General features: G+C 36.9%; 1 protein-coding gene across 1 annotated transcript in view; it reads left to right on the forward strand.

The window, feature by feature from the left end:
* PIP4K2A (phosphatidylinositol-5-phosphate 4-kinase type 2 alpha) overlaps positions 1 to 17,070 on the forward strand; it is a 108,715-nt gene that overhangs the window by 59,192 nt on the left and 32,453 nt on the right. Inside the window, exon 4 of the mRNA XM_035545179.1 lies at positions 16,586 to 16,738. Coding sequence (XP_035401072.1) covers positions 16,586 to 16,738 — 153 coding nt within the window. The remainder of the gene's footprint in view (positions 1 to 16,585; positions 16,739 to 17,070) is intronic.

The following is a 17,070-nucleotide window of genomic DNA, read 5'->3' on the forward strand; positions in this document are numbered from 1 at the left end:
AGTCATTAAAACTGAGGGGTGATACCTCTTGCAGGAGGAAGAAGAAACGATCTCTGGACACTGCTGACAAGAGATGCTGTATTCAGCTGAGTCATTCTGATAACAGTCGCTTTAGGGATATGTGTATGTGAGATGTGGTTTCAGAAACCACCATGTCTGTTTCCTTCATGACTTTTTTTTGTTGTTGTTTAGAAAAGGGTGATCTGTGGCCAGGCAATTTCATACTGCTTCATTACACTTCATTTTTCCTTTTTTTAAACGGGTCTGGAAACAAATAGCTTGCTAAGAGCAGATAGAGCAAAACAAGAAATTGCTCTGCATTTGGCAGCGTTGTTTCTTGCAGTCAAAGCCTCTTTCAGTCTTTGCAAAGGAAAGTTCTTGAACTCTGCTTCAGTCAGATTTGCCAATACTCACTGACATTCCCTTTTCCATTAACTGTTCCTAATGCACATCATTTCTGTCATAGGGATAATTCCTTCTGCAATCACACTGCTAGACAGCCGTCCTACATAGCACTCACAGTGTGACCCACTGTCTGCTTCTTGTCCTGTTCTTTTGCTCTTTTAAGCTATTTTGATATGGGTTACAGTTGTCTCTTAGCCTGTCACTAAGATATTTGAGAAGATATTTAATAAATAATAAATTTTATAAAAGGTTTTGAGCAGCTAAAAAATTTGTAAAAATTCCATTTGTGATAACGCTCCTGTTCATGCTACACAGAGCAGACTGAATGCTGCAGCCCAAATCTCTATCTAATTCTTTCAGCTGTCCTCTTCACTGATTTTCCCCTTTCTCAATATGAAGCAATGTGTTAAAATGCATACATTGGTTAATATATGCTTGCACAAATGCAGGTAGAAATTAGGGTATGAATCTCACTATATAACCACTAACTTTGCCAGCAGGTGGAGAAGGGGGGTTGTTTTGTTTTATTTTCTTTCCTTTTGGTAAAGCTGTCATGAGCCTATTGCATGATTCCTCACTGTCTTGTTCACTGAAGAACTGCTTAAGAGGAAATACACCAAGATTTGGCCAACAGTTGAAACAGCTGGGGCTGTTCCAAAATTATCAGGTTGCATTCCTGGTACAATTTTCCTGGTGGACCAAAGAGATATGCTTTGTTAGGGAAGATACGATCCTTTTATATGAAGGTTTTCCTTTTTCTTGATAAAGGGCAAGGATCAGTGTGTCAGAGAGGATGATGTGATTGGTCCTAAACTTGAAATTATGATGTCAGCTCATGCTTGGTACCTTTGAGAAGATGGGCTAATGACATTAGTAGGCAAAGTTGTATTTCAGAAAATATATATTAGTATTTCAGTAAATATATATTAGAAGATGCTGTCATCAGTTAAAGCTAGTAAAATTAGCATAATCAAAAATTGTGCATACCACAGTATTGTGGGCTGTTTTCATCTCTAGTACTATTCTAGCCAAATCAGGAATTCCTGTGTTGTAACTACTACTGATTGGATTTATTAATTGTAACTAAATAAAATGTCCTAATTTTCAGATTAAAAATAAAGTATTTTTTAGGTATGTGTTTTGAGTTTTTATGACAATGTAGCCAAACAACAATACAAAAGAAGAAAGTACAACCACATCCTGTTTTTTGATTCAACACTTACGTGTTAGTTGCAAAAAACATCTTCAGTGCTATTTAGTATTTCAAGTACATCCAGCATAAGAGAGAAGATTAGTTAATATAATTTTGACCAAAGGGAAGACAATATCTGCATTCACTATTCTTTTTTTTTTTTTTTTTTTTCTCAACCCAAGGAGTTTATCACTGAATTTTCATTCTACTGGACTGTTCTAATAAAATAAAAATACTCAGAGTAGTAATATGTTTTGAACACATTTTTAAACTTAAATCATTTTTACAGGAATACACATAAATGAAAATTCATGTCACCCTGGCCTTGTATGTAAAAAAGGGATTACCCCATTAAAAGTAGAAGTTGCTTTCATTTTAATGCTACATTTCCTGTGGTATAGAAAGGGAATCTAATTTGACAAAGGGAGCTGACTGTATATATATAATTTTTTTCAGATAATATTTGTGTTCAGGAAGTTATTCCAATGAATGTTGATTAAAATGATTGACTTATACTCAGAAACCAAACATGATATGGAAAAACACAATATTGAACTGAGAGAGAGTTTAGGGAAGAGATAGCACATAACTTTCTCTACATAGTGTGTTTCTTACAAAATGATTTCAGGAAAGTAGTCTCAATCAATTATGAACAATGTCATTCCCATTATTGAGCAAGACAGGACTGGTGTAGATAAATAAAGCCATTTACCCTCTTCATTAGTCAGACACATCAGTATAAATTAGGCAGAACACTCCTTTTAAACGTTTTTGTTTTCAAAGTGTTCTGCAGATATCCTTGATGAGTTGTTCCAGGGGGCAGATAGTGCTGACTCATAAGGAAAGATTAACAACAACAAAAAAAACCCTACCTCATGAAAATAATTTGTTAGTGTATGGTCTAGTTATTAGGCCATACTCATTTTAATTCTTGACATTGTGTTATTTACTTTGTACAGTAGTTTGGTGGAATGCTTAACACACAGACAGACTTAGTTCACATACAGAGTGATTAATACAGAGATTTCCCCGCAGAGATCTCTTAACCCTGAAGAGGGATTTAATTCTTATCAAGTACAGTTTTTTCCCTACATTCAATCCAACTTCAGAGTCAGGAGAACTAACATAGTTCCTGCCCTGCAGGAAGCCATTTCTAGTCATGACGATTACAGTTCCTATAATGGGCTCCCACCTTTCACATGATGAAAAGCTACTCCTTTTGTTGAAGAATCTACATCTGTCTGCCTTTCATAGCTAGTTGGGCATCTCTGAAAGATGTTTTGATTAGTACTGAGATAGGATTAGTTTCCTAGAGACACATGTGATTCATTCTTTATTATGGACAGCCATGTGGAGAATATAGTACAAAGTTAAACATTGGGTTTTATTCAAAGTTTGCCTTTGTTATGACAGATTACAAACTTTTTATGACATATTACATCTTTAACCTAAACTAAGAAACTTTGTTCCTATGTCAAAAATTGCTTTATTGGACCATGACCTTCCTTCTTGCTGATCACCTCTTACTAGGGTATTTATTGCATCAAATAAAAATTGTCTGGCTGTTTTTCTTGTAAAAGGGAACACAGGCGGTGGTTAGTGTGAATCAAAATTGCATTTGAGTACTGTAAAACCTTTAAAATCATTTTAACCACTTATATAGACGATAAATTATCAAAGTGAAGGAGATTTTGTGCTGTTGCGTGATTTAGATCTCTTATTGAAGATAATTTCTAAGTGTCAAAGAAATTCCACAACCCAGAGCATTAAATAGTGGCAAATTTTGCCTTGATAGGGTAAATTATCTTGAGCTACTGTTTTTGTTAGTGTCTTCTGTTTCATTGAAGAGGAATCCATAACTCTAAAGATTGTCATAACATTGGCAGGAAAATATTTGAGAACATTAACTGTTCCTAGCAGGGGAAAAAAAAAATCAGTAAAGGAAATCACTCACTACGGTCCTAAATTAATTTCTAATTTCTGCATTCCCCCTTAGCTTCAGATATTGGTTTTGCAAAAGTTATTCTACAAAAATGCCTTTTTCCCAAAATGTATGGAGTCACTGAGATAACCTTGGAGTTTATTTTCAACTTGTTTGACATAATTTCTTACCTAACAAAATCCATTAATACAATTCTGTCAAGAATTGTAGGACTGGCTTCTGGAAACTGTAAAATTATGACAGATAAGCAAGCTAGCAGCTAACTGACACCTCCTCCAACCAACTCCAGAAAAAGAGGGTCTACTACTGTTACAAGTGCTTCTGCTCCTGTTGCTTTCTAAAAAAAAAAAAAAAAAAAAAAAAAAAACCTTAATTTACTGTCCTCTCACACATCTGTTCCTGTTTAAAGTTCTTGCTGAATCCTACATCTGGATTCCACTAGGCAAAAGAGGGTTCTTGCCCTATAAAATAGAATTTCTCATACCAGAGGGCACTGATGTCCTGCGGTACCTAATGATCCTTCTGCTGGGGATGGGGGAGAGGGCAACTGATTTTCCTTAAAGTTTTATTACTTAGTGTAATAGGAGACATGTTCACTTCTCGCTTTGCCTGTCTGCAGGAGCAATTTGTAGAGGCTGTCTGTGCAGGATAAACAATTCATAAAGCACTTGTAGATGGTCCATAAGTTCATTTTAGTGTAGAGCTCCTTGTTATTTCTGCATGTGCATTTTTTCATGTAAAAGCTTAAAATCCAAAAATGAAAATTGAGATTGCCTTAATAATAAAAGCCATATGAACTCAGTATCTTTCACTTCTCCTGATGTGAGTCTCTCCTTAAGTTTCAGTATCTCTCACAGCTTTCTATACAGAAGAATTTCTTGAAGTAGTTTGTAGTCGAGACTGTAGTATGGCATCAGGTAAATACTGCAAATTCTAGGTTAATTTTTCAGAAGTTATCCTTTAATTTCATTTCCTTCTGAGGTACTTAAAATTCAAATCACCAAGATTCTTGTCATCCTATGAACATTTTTGCTCATTTTGTGTGACTTATCCAATTCCAAGATAACATATTAGGAGTTTACAAACTATTTTACAGTCTAATGTGATGTGTTTGTTGGAACAAAAACATATCCATCAGCGGTGGTGCACCTTTTTGGAACAGGATAGTGGCTTGCTGGTCTGGCTGAGATGGAGTTAACTTTCTTCATAGCGGCATGTATGGTGCTGTGTTTTGGATCTGCTCTCGACCATAAGTGAGCGGCTGTGTGGGTGCTTGGCTGCTGGTCAGGGTCAACCTGCCACATCTGTCTGCAGAGGTTCCCTTTCAGCGCATGGCTGTGTGCTCAATGCACAGAAAGCCAGGCTGTTCTGCGCAGTGATGGCTGTTGAGGCAGTGTCCTCAGCCGGCTGCTCACCACAGATGAAGGCATAAAGGAGAGTTTTGGTTTCTTTAGACTCCCCACGGCTATTAATGGTTCTCTGAAGTGTCTGTGCTCTCCAGTCCTTGAAAGGGAGGCACAACTTACATATTACGGTTAGGAAAAGTGAATTATTAATATTAATCTGTTGTAACTACAGTCTTTAATTAGATGTATTTTAAAAAAAAATCCATGCAAAAGTTGTGCATATAATCCTCTTATAGAGACCTACCCCTCAACAGAAGTGTCAGCCCCTATGTCGTAAGTAATTTGAGATTCCTCACAACACCACTGGATGATGGGTACAGCTGGTGCCATCAGTGATTAAGTGTTACTCAGCAGTGCCACTGTTTTAATCAGCTGCTGTTTTTTCAAAACAAAACACACAGTGAGGAGTGATCTTAAATGTCTCTCACTCATGAAAATGAGCTCTGAAAGTCTTGCTAGGTCTTAGATGGCTAGATTGATGAGGAAGGTGACCTCCAGAGACCCCTTCCAACCTCAGCCATTCTGTGACTCTGTGATTGAATCAGCTGGGAGTGTCCAAGGTACATTTTAGTAATTTCGTATTTCTCCTGCATGAGAGAGGGGGGCTGTAAATGGCAGAATGATCCAGACGAATGCATGTCTTTCAGGTTTCCCACGTCCAATTCATTTCCTTAGAAGCCTTAAAATAGAGCTCTGTGCTCATACATCTGCACTGAAATTCCTTCATTTATCAGCCCTTGGTTAGGGAAGGGACAAGATGCCTCTAACATCAAACTACAGGCAACAAGGTCAGCAATAAATGTCTTTGCAACAACTACGTTTGGAGTTGGATCTTGTTCCTAAGACAATATCCTTTCACTGACTATTTAATAAAATGCATAAATAGTCCTGGAAACAAGAACCTTCTGAAAGAAAATTTCTGTGCTGGTCATTTTAGCGTGCTAAATCTGTGCATGGAAAGTTCTTGAGTTCATCTGCCAAATGAGGGACCTGCAGCAGAGCATCAGTCTGTGGATCCAAAACTGACATTGGCACTAAGATGGTCAGAGCTGCCGACATCTTGTTTGACATGGGCACGTGTGGTAGTGGTAGTAAGGTGTTCAGCCAGTTGTACTAACAAAAACTGTGGCGTTTGTAGTCTTTCTAGCATGTAAAAAAGTACGCAATGTGAATATGATGTTCTAGGATTTGGTGCCTCAAGTGTGAGTCCAAATAGGGATTTAGGGACTGTGGGACTGAATATTAGTAGGTATGACAACTCTACAGATATTTTAACCTCTGGTTTCTCGTAGTCTCCCCTGGAGCAAACAATTATATTGCCTTGCTTTCAGCAGTGTCTTGCCTAAACTAAATATCATTCACAACTAGGCATTCAAACTAGAAAAAAAGTAATTTAGCATGTGTGGACAACATCAAAAAATAGAGCAAAAAATAGGAGCACCCTGAGCAATTATAGAGGCAGCCCTTGAAAATGAGGCATCAAGCCAAGCTTTGCAGGGCTGAAGGAGAAAGGCTCATAGATAAAGATCCCTAACTCTTTCCAAAGCAAGTGCATGCCTTAAACTGGCAGCTCCATATCCAGACAGTCTTTATAGGGTAACTTGATTTAGGAAAGAATCTCGTATTTTATTGATTATGCTCTCATTAGACCAAGTCAAAGAACCCATGACCTTGCTCACAAAGGAATAACTCAGTGCTAAAAAGAAGAAAAAGTTTGTGTTTCACCTTTGTCTGTTCAAGATTTTCATGTCTTTCACCACAGTAATGACTCCCTGAATGCAATTTGCTTTTGAATGTTCATAGATGTTCAGAACGTGTACATCCACATCTGAATGAGACCATATAAGGTACTTGATATTTCTGACAGGTGAATCTAGGACCAGAGTGGCTTGTTTTTCTCTTTCGGAGCCTCCATGACATTCACCATAGCTCTTTGGAGCCCTGCTTTTGAGCCGACAAGAAATCGTAGTGTAGTGTTATCTATACATCAGCCAAAGGCAGGGGGAGGTCAAACACACTGAGTGTGTTTGCAGGATATGTTAGTGGTCAGGTATACATTGCTACATGCTAGACTTCTTAGACATATGTCGGTGTCAGAGATCAGTGTTTCTTGATAGACTGACGGACAGATTCAACCTGCAGATATAATGGAATGTGCTTTCCAGAAAATTTATCAGCACAGGCTCTAGCAAAAGCAATTTTCCCACCTCCTAACATGACAACTTATATGTTAGGAGAGAAATGTCTTCCTTTAAAGCTATTCTTCTAAAGGAAAAAAAAAAAAAAGAATTTACTGTGAAGTATTTTCCATTGTACCATCCTACTGCAGATATGAATGTGCTCAACAGCAATGGTAGAATGCGTGGTGCCAACACTCAAAGTAAACCCCAAAGTCTTCCCTACCCTTCGTTGTGTGACAAAACCATACACCTCTGGGTTTGATGCTTCTGGTGTTATAACTCAAATTACAACTCAAATTACAAGCCTCGGAGGCTCTACATCCAGTTGTATGACACTGTTTCTGTCTGATATGCTTCTTAATCAGTAATCCAGGTCTAATTCATCCACATCAATGATTCCCAAGGTCTTTTAAAAATGAAATGAAAAAATGTTGGGGAAAGCTGCAAGCTTGTCTTCACAAGAACCTGGGCATGGCTCAGGCAGTGTCACAGAAGAACAGCCAGATCCTGCGTATGTAATTCCCCTAACAGCAGCGAACCCCTGCCAGGCTTTCCCACTGACCTATGATTTCAGTCATCACAGAGCATCATCTGTGCACTTGTTTTTGCCTATTCGTTCATGCAAAGCTTGCCCAGAGGCGCTCATAAATAGCTTGGGATTTGATCTGATTTGTCTTTGGGGTATGTGGTTGAAATAGTAGGGGAATGTCTGGTGACGCTCGTTCTACCATCCCACAACTTCTGAATGAGATCACAGTACCAGAAGCTGTTGTTTTCCTTTTGTCCAGACGTCGCAAGATGGGAAAGATTTAAATCAATGAGAAGCTGTTAAGCCAGTCAGTTAGAAAACTTACTGTTCCTCTAAATCTCTCCAAGCTTTATCACCAGAATTTTCCTATTGCCCTTTTTCTCTTTTTATGAAAAGCTCTGTCTCAATGACGATTTCTATTAGGCTCTCTTTTTAGATTAGTTACATGAAGTATTTGTATTATATCCGACACATAGTTCACATGTTCAAAGTTTCTAAAATATAATCTCATCTGCTAAAGCAGTAGTTAAAAAACAATGACATTTACATTAGATGTGTAAAAGATTAGAATGAGCTAATTAAATTGACCTTTAAATCTCCCCACCCTCTCAGAGGCCGTGGCTAATCCTTGGCCTCCCACTGTGGAGATAAATATCCTTGCTGTGAACGCTTCAAGCAAAGTGGGCAGAGGAGGAAGAGCCTCACCAGCAGTTCGTCTTTGAAGATGGGGGCACTGCTTTGCCAGTTATAAATACAGCTTGCAATTATGGACAGGGAGGCAAATCTTTCCTGTAATCCAGTGGCAGGGCCTATGGCTCTGCCCTACGTGCTTTCTCACAAAAATTGTTTCATTTGGAACATACAGCTCCAAACAGCTTTACTTGCTGCTGATAGAAGCAACCAACATCTCTGTAAATCGGGCTACCTTTTTTGCTACCTAGTGTTGGTATAACCAGCATTATCAATTACACAATAATTTCTTAGTTACAATAGGCTGCTATTTTTATTGAGCAATGTGCAAGGTAAAAGTAGACTGAGGATGCCTCTTACAAAGTGTTTGGCTTGATATTTTGTGACTTGGTTATTTTCTAAAATGCTAATTATTTGGGGGGGAGTTGTAATCAAAAAGTAAAAATTATGTGAATAATAGATGATTAAATGACAACAATCAAAATTTAATTGTCAATGAGCAATTGACATTTCATGTAGTGAAAACCTGAAGAAGACGCAAAATCTGTCCAAATGGCAAAGCGTGATAAAGACAAGGATCTCATACAAAACAACTTGGATCACCGGGCATTCTGAGCCTGTCCAAACGTTATGCTTTTTAATACAGTCAGATGAATAATTATACGAATAAATTAATATACGAATTAAAATTAATTATAAAATTAATTAAAATATACGAATAAATTAATAATAAATAATTATACGAATAAAAGAATAATATTCTGCTTTCATGAAAGCAGAACTACAGAGGGGAAGGCTGCATTTGAGGAGGTAGTACCTCTGAAAAGGAACAAAAGGTCAAAGAGGACAAGAATTTAGCACTAGTGTGAGCTCCTGATGAGAAGGAATAACTGCTCCCTTGGGTGGATAAACTGGAGGATGTAAAATAAGACCAGGAAGAACTATAACTTTTTTGAACATCTATTTGTTTTATTCTTGAAGTTAATACTGTATATAGTTTTGGTGCTAGTCATCTTAAAAAAAAGAATGTTGACATTTTGGATATAAAAGAAATATGGGAAAATGGCATCAAAGGAATTTAAGAACATAGAGAATGCCTTGTGATGGGAGTGACAGAGCTTGACCTGCCTCATTTGTAAAAATGAGAGAGAAGAAGTTAGTAACATGTGAGTATACTTGCAGAGAAACAATTCTAGATACTAGATAAGTAAGAATGACTGGAACTGAAAATCATTCAAATTCAGAATTAAACTCACCTTTTCAGCAATATAAATGATTAAGCACTAGAACAACTGTAGTGGTGAATCTTTGCCTTTTGAAGTTGGAAAATCAAGACTGTCTTTCTCGAAGTTGTGCTTTGACCAAAAGCCAAGATTGGAGTTCAACTTAAGAGAAGCTGGGTGATATGAAATGGCTTGTGATGTGTAGCATTTGTGTTGGATTCTAGTTTGTGAAATTCTGTTGAAGGCTCCAGAGGAGCTCCTCTGAGCTTCAAAGGATTTTGGATCAGGTGCCAAGAGCACCTCTAGAAAACACATTTTCCTTAACTAATGCACTTTCACTGTAGCAAGTAAGATAAAATTCTACACTGACAGAGATGCTGAGGGAAGAGAAGGGATCTATAGTAAAAAGAAATGAACTTTTAATTAACTTGTTAAAGAATAAGCTATTCTTAGGTGGAATTATGATATAATTTAGGTGTGCTGAGTAATTTTCTGTATCAAGAACTCTTTGGGAAATGACATACTAGTAAGTGGTGTAGCTCTTATTTATTTATATATTCATATATTTAAAGCTGTACTTAGATTATTTCATCAGAAATTAATTCTGTGATATGGGACAAGTTCTTTGTTATTTGTAGCCTGTTAGTACTACTGGAAGACCAGATGAATACTTCTGGTTGCCTGCTATTCAGTGCAATATAGCTGATAGTTTTTATATTGATTTATGTAAGGGCAGTGAGACTTTCAGGCAGTTGTTTCTCAGAGGGAAACTATTTGGGAGAGAGGGGGAGGTACGCAAAAGAGAAATGTATCTGCTAGAGGTATCTCTGAACTTGGCACGCTAAATGTGTCTTCAGTTGTATAAGTAATTACACAAGTAATTTAGCGTAGTCTTTAAATGACCTCATAAAAGTATTCACACTTCAGAAGTACAAAACCTTTCCATTCTCCTGAGACGAAAAGCCAGCAGGCACAAGATTAAAACTTCACAAATTAGAGGTGAATGGGGAATTGGCAGAGCACCGCCACTCAGAGCAGTAGGCTTCAGGAGAGCTGCTAAGTGAAGCTGTTAAGTGGAGCAGGGTACGTGTGGCTGGCAGATGTTGGAGTCGTGAGGGCGAGGACCGAGGCACGCTGAGGCAGAGGCTGAGACAGCTGAGAAAACATGAACTGGGTACTGTGACCCTGTTTTCTTTGAGTTTTCTGCTCACTGAAGATACAGTGTAAGCAGGTGATTTTTATTACCTTGTTCTGACTAGTGCTCAGATATTGTTCGGCTACTCCACTGTCTCCTCACGCAGTATGCAAGTGTTAGGTAGCAGCAGTGAGTGATGGTAAAAGGGTTAGGACATCGAACCTGTACCTTTAGAGGATGAAACTCAGAAGGTTTTTTTCCTATGTCTGAAGGTTATCCTCCCTGTTCTCTTAGCGGCTCATAGATCTGTTCTAAGTGAGGAGAGGCCCCTTTCCTATCTGCTCATATTCCACTTGGTCTTCCCCTAATTAAGAAGCAGAGCCTGAGGGAACTCAGTCTGGCATTAACCATCATCTGTCTCTTCCTGCTTCTCCTTCCCCCTCCCTCCCTCAGACCTGCTTCTATTTTCCATTTGGAAAAAGGAGATGCTTAACTTACTATTTTATTCTATTCTATTCTATTCTGCTCTGCTCTGCTCTGCTCTGCTCTGCTCTACTCTACTCTACTCTACTCTACTGTTACGTCCTCATCTAGATATGTCTTTTGGGGTAATATGTAATTTTAAAAGAGAAAATTCCACAAACTTTCCACGCTTTGTGTGGTAGACTGTGCATATTAGACACCACACGGGGTGTTACTGATATTTCTGTCAGGGATGTCTTACCAGTTGCAGCTTTACTAGTGTCTGTGCATGAAAGAGACTTTAGCAGGACCTCCTCGGACACTTTATGTGCTAACTTAGAAGAGACTTTGTATTTTCTGGCAAAGAATCTCTTCCATGTCTAATATATGTACTATTTATTTGTTGGTGTAGTATAGCAGATTTGTTTGTCAGGGTTGAGTGGGGTGCAAAATGTTTTGATTTACACTTAACAGTTTTGGGTCAAACAGGTAAATTAAATACACTTACCTCAAAATTGGAGGATCTTAGTGTTATAGAATCATAGAATGGTTTGGGTCGGAAGGGACCTTGAAGATCATCTAATTCCAACCTCCTGCCATTGGCAGGGACACCTCCCACTATATCAGGTTGCTCAAAGCCCCATTCAACCTGGGTGTTTTTAAGATATTTTTACGTAGCCATATTGTTTCCACTTTGTTCATTGATTTACTTGCTAATAATGATTTGTCAAGTGCAAACCAATTTTTGTGATCTTTTTTTAAAGATTCATTGTTGCAAAGATCATGTAACAATGTCATGTATTTTACTGAATAATGATTTCTAATTATAAAGGAACATAATCAATATATTTGAAAGGTAGGAAATTTTGCACTGATTTTTAGTTATAAAGGAATATGATCAGTATATTTGAAAGGTAGGATATTTTGCATGGTACATAGCAGCGTTAGAGGAATTAGAACTTTTCTCTGTTCACACAAGTGAGTGTGAAACATGACAAGGAAAACTGTCCACAGACAATGCTGAGCCATGCATTATCAGCAGAGGAAAGTGATAATACAATGACTAGTAATGAGCCCAATATGATGGCATTAGTTTTAATTTTTCATCTTTTTAAAACATACTTATTAATTAAACTTACACAAATATCAAAAGAAAGCACAGCAGTTATCATTGATCTTAAATATCCTTCATTTTCCACCTCCTTTCAGTGTTCAAAGGAGCTGTATTCTGTCTCTGAAGAGAGCATTGTATTGAAAGAGTTATTACAGGAATGGAGAGTTAGTAAAAACAGTGTCAACAATTTAATTAGAGGGGTTTTCTTATCTTCAACATGTTTAATGTTTAAACATCTGATCTTTAATTTATTACTAGAGTCAGAGTATTGTAGAGAAGGCAGTCAGGTTACCTGTGCTCGTATATAGTGGTGCTGCTTAGCACAATGTTGTTTGGTTTATTCTAATAAATTAATTATGTACGTGGTAAAATGATAGTTACATGCATTCTTAATTAAACTTGATATAGATAACTAATAATAAAATAGCCATCTACTCAAAAATAAATGCCTCGCCATTTCTAATCTATTAAAACATTAAGAAGCAGTAAATTCTACGCTAAATAATTATCTACAGATGTATTATATTCTCTTGTTAAAAATGTGTTCGGTATGATAGTTGTATTTGCAAATTAACTTGTCATTACAGTTAGCAATCAGGCAGAATTCATTTCCATTAGAAAAAACAGCTATTGCAGGAGAAGACAAGAATCAGTGAAAACTAAGTGACTTAATGAGGTTTTGTCCAGTTGATTTAGAATATGACTAAATTTATTAATTTCTATTTGAATCTGACTAGTTTCTATTTTTTATGTCTGGCTTGAATTGTAATGAAAGAAGCATGATAAAAGGAATAGTAGATAATTCATTCTCTTATTTTTACGGCTGTCACTCTTTTTAAGTTAGAATGTCTTACTGCTTACACTGTCTGCATTTTCAAATGTGTCGAGTACCATATTCCAACAAGAAATATTAAAAAATAATAAGAGTGAGAATATATATGTGTTGGTTTTGATGGGTTGATACATAAATATATACTATATATTCCTGGTTAATACTGATATGAAAGGAGGTTGTGTTTGCAGGAACACTGTACCTGAAAAGCAGGAAGAACTATTTTAAGGCCTAACACTTGGAAGAGTGCAATTAGTGCTTGTGAAGACCAAAGGTGACAGATTCTAAAGGAGTGAAGGGTTATAGGAATAGCAGTGAGATGGTTTGTAGTAAAAATGGTTTATTTTTGTCCCATTCTGGGCACAGAATTGTTGACTGAGCTTCAGCAGTTGAAAAGTCCAGAGAAGCAGCATCTTCTGTGGGCTGCATCTCAGCCATAACATTACCGGCAGTACTGAGATTCAGAGAGACTTTTGGATGCAGGGTGCTTCTACTCGTAATGAAACCACTCCTTTTTTCCACTCATAGTGAGTACTCCCAGATCTTTCTTTCACTCAAATCTGACATGCTTTTTGGTGAAGAATGTTGGAATATACCTTAAGAGTACTTGAAATTTTGGACAATAATGCTAGTCCATGTTCTCCTTATTGTCTTCCCTCTTTCCCTCCTCCTTCTGAGGTTCCTTGGCAGACTGGCAGGTATGCAACTTTTTATAGCAAAACAACTTAAGGCTCCCCCTAGGTTAATTGCTTTCAAGATTTATACCACATGGCTTACAGTTTAAAGGGTAGGATTCTCTGGGAGCAATACGTTCAGCAAACTGTGGTTACTGACAAGTAGTTTAGCTTTATTGCAACAGTTAACCTCAGAATAATGCACCTTTTTCTTCTGGGAACAATAACAAATAATTACCCAGTAGCCTTTATTATTGCTAACTGAATTATAGCCTAATAATTTAGCAGTAGTTCAATTCATTATATACGCTGATGATTACCCATGCTTTAGCTTTTTTCAAAACTAAGAATAATTATTATGTTTCATCGTATTTTCCAGAGTTGGTGATGAAAGTGACTGGATTTGCATAGTATTTGAAAAAAAAAACAAAAAACTATTATCAATTTGACATTTAAAACAATTAAATATAAGCCCAGGAAATAAAGCCAAGTTCTGACTCCAGAACATAGAAGGTTTCAACAGAGGGTGGTTTCTAAGACTAGCTCGATTTATGATTCAATTTTAAAATTAATGGAGTACTGACATCAAGTGTAGTACTAAGAAAATTCAGTCAATTTATAGTACGTGTTCTCTTGAGTAGACATTGTCTGTACATAAAAACATTTCCGTGATGGAGTGGTGGGAAATGAATTTGAATAAGGATCATCTGAAAGCAGGTATGGAAAACTACAGTAATGCTTAAATTCCCATATCTAGTATCTTCAGTGTATCAGGGCTTTCATCTGTTGAAATAGGCTATCAAAGGCCAGTGCAGAGCAGGAACTGAGTCTTCAGTGGTTGTCCCAAAAGCTCTGTTCAGTTTAGAGAAATTATTTATTTATAATAAGCATTAGGGAAGCATTAACATACTTTTTTTCTTTAGTGGACAGAGAGGGTTGCAGAGGAAAGCATCATGTTTTGTCACAGATATTAGTAATGACTAATTCATTGAGCAAGTCTAGAAGTATGCAGGGAGAAGTATGCAAAGATTTATTTCTCCTACGTGTCATAACAAAGCTTTCCATTTTCATAAGGCCTCATAGAGCTGTGTGCTTTTAGGTGATTTAGTGTTATTCCTACTACTCCTGAGTATTTCAGTTGAACAAAGTAAGCTTGTGGGAAAATGTTCTTACCTCATGTTAAATTGATTTAAGAAAGCATCAAGGCCTATTGAGGCCAACGGGATTCCTGTTTCCAATTAGAAATTCCCAATTAGAAATATGGAGTTGTAATTGCGTGCGTTCAGGTGCCTACTTAAATTGGGGCTATAGTTGCCCTCATCTCATGGTTGAGGTTACTACTTAATAATAATTGACACCTGTGCTGACCTCCTGGCATTGTGGTTGGACACTTTTGCATGTGCGGCTCCTGCTGAAGCTGCTAGAGCTCGTGATCGCAGATTCCTGCGTTGCTGGAATGAAAGCATAAATCTTCCTTCCAAAGAAGATACAGCTCCTATAAAATACCCTCTGGTGGTTTGGGTGACAGGTGGTGGTAGAGAGAGACTATTTGTAATTACTTTGTAAGTATTTTGTGACTTGATTCACAGGGCCTTATCAAACCCCAAGAACATGTAGTGTTCTGTAGCTGCTGAAATTGAAATTTTGATATTTAGGAATCTGTAAAATCTGTTGCAAAGTTTCCTCTTACATACAAAATTTAATTGCATCTTCTTTCTGCGAAAATGGCTTTTCTTCTTGGAGGGAAAACATTATTTCATCTGAGTGTGGAAGGTGGGAAGTGTGTTTCAATTTAGCAACAGCTGTTAGTGCAGTGTGGTACAATGAGAAATGATAGCAGGAACTGGATTTTCTTTTTACCAGGAGTGATATACCAAATGGGCTTACTGCAGGTATATTGCATAAGCACAGAAATACTACAGTCCCTGACTATATTCCAGCAGGCTGCAATTAACTTGTTTAATCTTTACAGAGCATGGGCCATGTTTATGGAAATACACGTAGGGTGTAAGCATGTGTTTTCTCATGGCTGTGCTACTGCTCTTACTACTTATTTTTTTTTAATATTGTGATTTTTAATTATAAAAATTCTGATCTGAATACTGCTTACTTTCTGGAAAAAAAAAATGCAGCAGCTTTTGCTGCTGTTGAAGCACACATAGTCTCAAGCTTCAGTCTAAAAATGGTCACTAACCTCTAGCTGTCTTTTCTTCTGACTGCTATACACAGTCATTAACTGATCTTCCCCTCCTGAGCCTGTGGGAAGATGGATGTGTCTATTTTGCCAAAAGAAGAAAAGAAGAAAAATACAATAATATCGCTTGCTTAATACTAGTTAGGAAATCATTGGAATAGCTCTGTTACTAGAACTTGGAAGTCTAACTCTTGTTATGTACCAGATCACACTGGCTCAAGAACAGGTCCTGCTCGGTTGTAAAATGATCTTGTTATTAGGGATGAATCCTCTGTATATACTTATTATGGTGTAGTAAATTGGTTCTCTTGGATTTTAAGAGTATATGTTTTCTTCCAAAATGTTAATAACATATCCATAACAAAGGGCAGTAAATTTTCATTGACTTCTAAATTGGTGATGGTCAGTACATTTCCCCAAACACTCTTGTTCTCAAGATATTTTTTAAAAGATTTGTCAAGGTAATGCAATATAATTACATGCTTTGCCGAATTCAGCTTGATGCATATTGAAAAAGATTTTAAAAGAAATATAATTTTTTATATTTCATTTAATTAAAACTTGCATATTTTTGTCTGATTATGTGTGTTTTTTAATCAATTGACAGAACTCATTGACAAGAAGTGCACCGCTTGCCAATGATTCCCAAGCACGCAGTGGTGCCCGGTTTCATACATCCTATGACAAAAGATATATCATCAAAACTATAACAAGTGAAGATGTAGCAGAAATGCACAACATACTGAAGAAATACCATCAGGTAATATGCTATTTATTGTCAGGGTGTGGGATCTCTTCTTATATATTACAATGCCAGTCTTTTTTTTAGTGTTAAAAGTTTTAAATGAGTAAGCTCCTTTTCCTTACTAGGAAGATGCTCTTTCTTTGCGTTCCAGTCTTGAAGCTACTTTATTCTGGGCTAGCTTGGAGGTCTCTGTGTAGAAGTATATGAATGCTGCAGATGACCTCTTTCTTCCTAGTCTAATCACTGAATGTGTTTCACTAACACCAGATGTCAAATAATAAATGTTATATTGTATGAGAAATTAAAAACGGTATAATTAATGTAAAATTATTGCTATTAAAAAAAAC

The sequence above is a fragment of the Cygnus atratus genome, chromosome 2 (genome assembly GCF_013377495.2).
Source record: "Cygnus atratus isolate AKBS03 ecotype Queensland, Australia chromosome 2, CAtr_DNAZoo_HiC_assembly, whole genome shotgun sequence".
Taxonomy (NCBI): Eukaryota; Metazoa; Chordata; class Aves; order Anseriformes; family Anatidae; genus Cygnus; species Cygnus atratus.